Source organism: Ceratina calcarata, unplaced genomic scaffold (assembly GCF_001652005.2).
Source record: "Ceratina calcarata isolate Rehan_Ccalc_2016 unplaced genomic scaffold, ASM165200v1 scaffold529.2, whole genome shotgun sequence".
Taxonomy (NCBI): domain Eukaryota; kingdom Metazoa; phylum Arthropoda; class Insecta; order Hymenoptera; family Apidae; genus Ceratina; species Ceratina calcarata.
The window spans coordinates 8,810-9,223 of NW_017176441.1; the positions used below are offsets into that span (position 1 = coordinate 8,810).

The window sequence follows — 414 nt, forward strand, 5'->3', positions numbered from 1 at the left end:
AGCCAATACATCCTTAAGAAAATTGTTAAGACTTTCAACACGAATTTTTGAATTATATATTAATTTATATTTTCAGAAACATTACCTGATGCTTTATCCACGGGTTGTAGTAAATGCAACGAAAAACAGAGAATAACAGCAGAGAAAGTAATAAATTATCTAAGGACTAAAAGACCGAGCGATTGGGAAAGGCTTTCCTCAAAATACGACCCAACTGGGCAGTATCAGAAACGTTATGAAACTGAAGTAAATAAATCTGTTCAGAGTTAAATGTCACCTATTTCAAACAACTAAAATATACATCTGTATAAAATTTGTACAATAAAATGCAAAAGCTGAGAAAATAGTTATTTTAATATACTGAAATGCTGAACCTTAAATAAGTTATATATTTATTTATTGCTGTATTTATAA

At 28.5% G+C, this 414-nt stretch overlaps 1 protein-coding gene across 1 annotated transcript in view; it reads left to right on the forward strand.

Annotated features, from left to right (window-relative positions):
* Nucleotides 1-346, forward strand: part of LOC108628542 (ejaculatory bulb-specific protein 3-like) — a 5,744-nt gene extending 5,398 nt beyond the window's left edge. Inside the window, exon 2 of the mRNA XM_018030537.2 lies at nt 77-346. Within this exon, the coding sequence (XP_017886026.1) occupies nt 77-270 (194 nt within the window). The 3' untranslated portion in view covers nt 271-346. The remainder of the gene's footprint in view (nt 1-76) is intronic.
* Nucleotides 347-414: the final 68 nt, after the last annotated feature.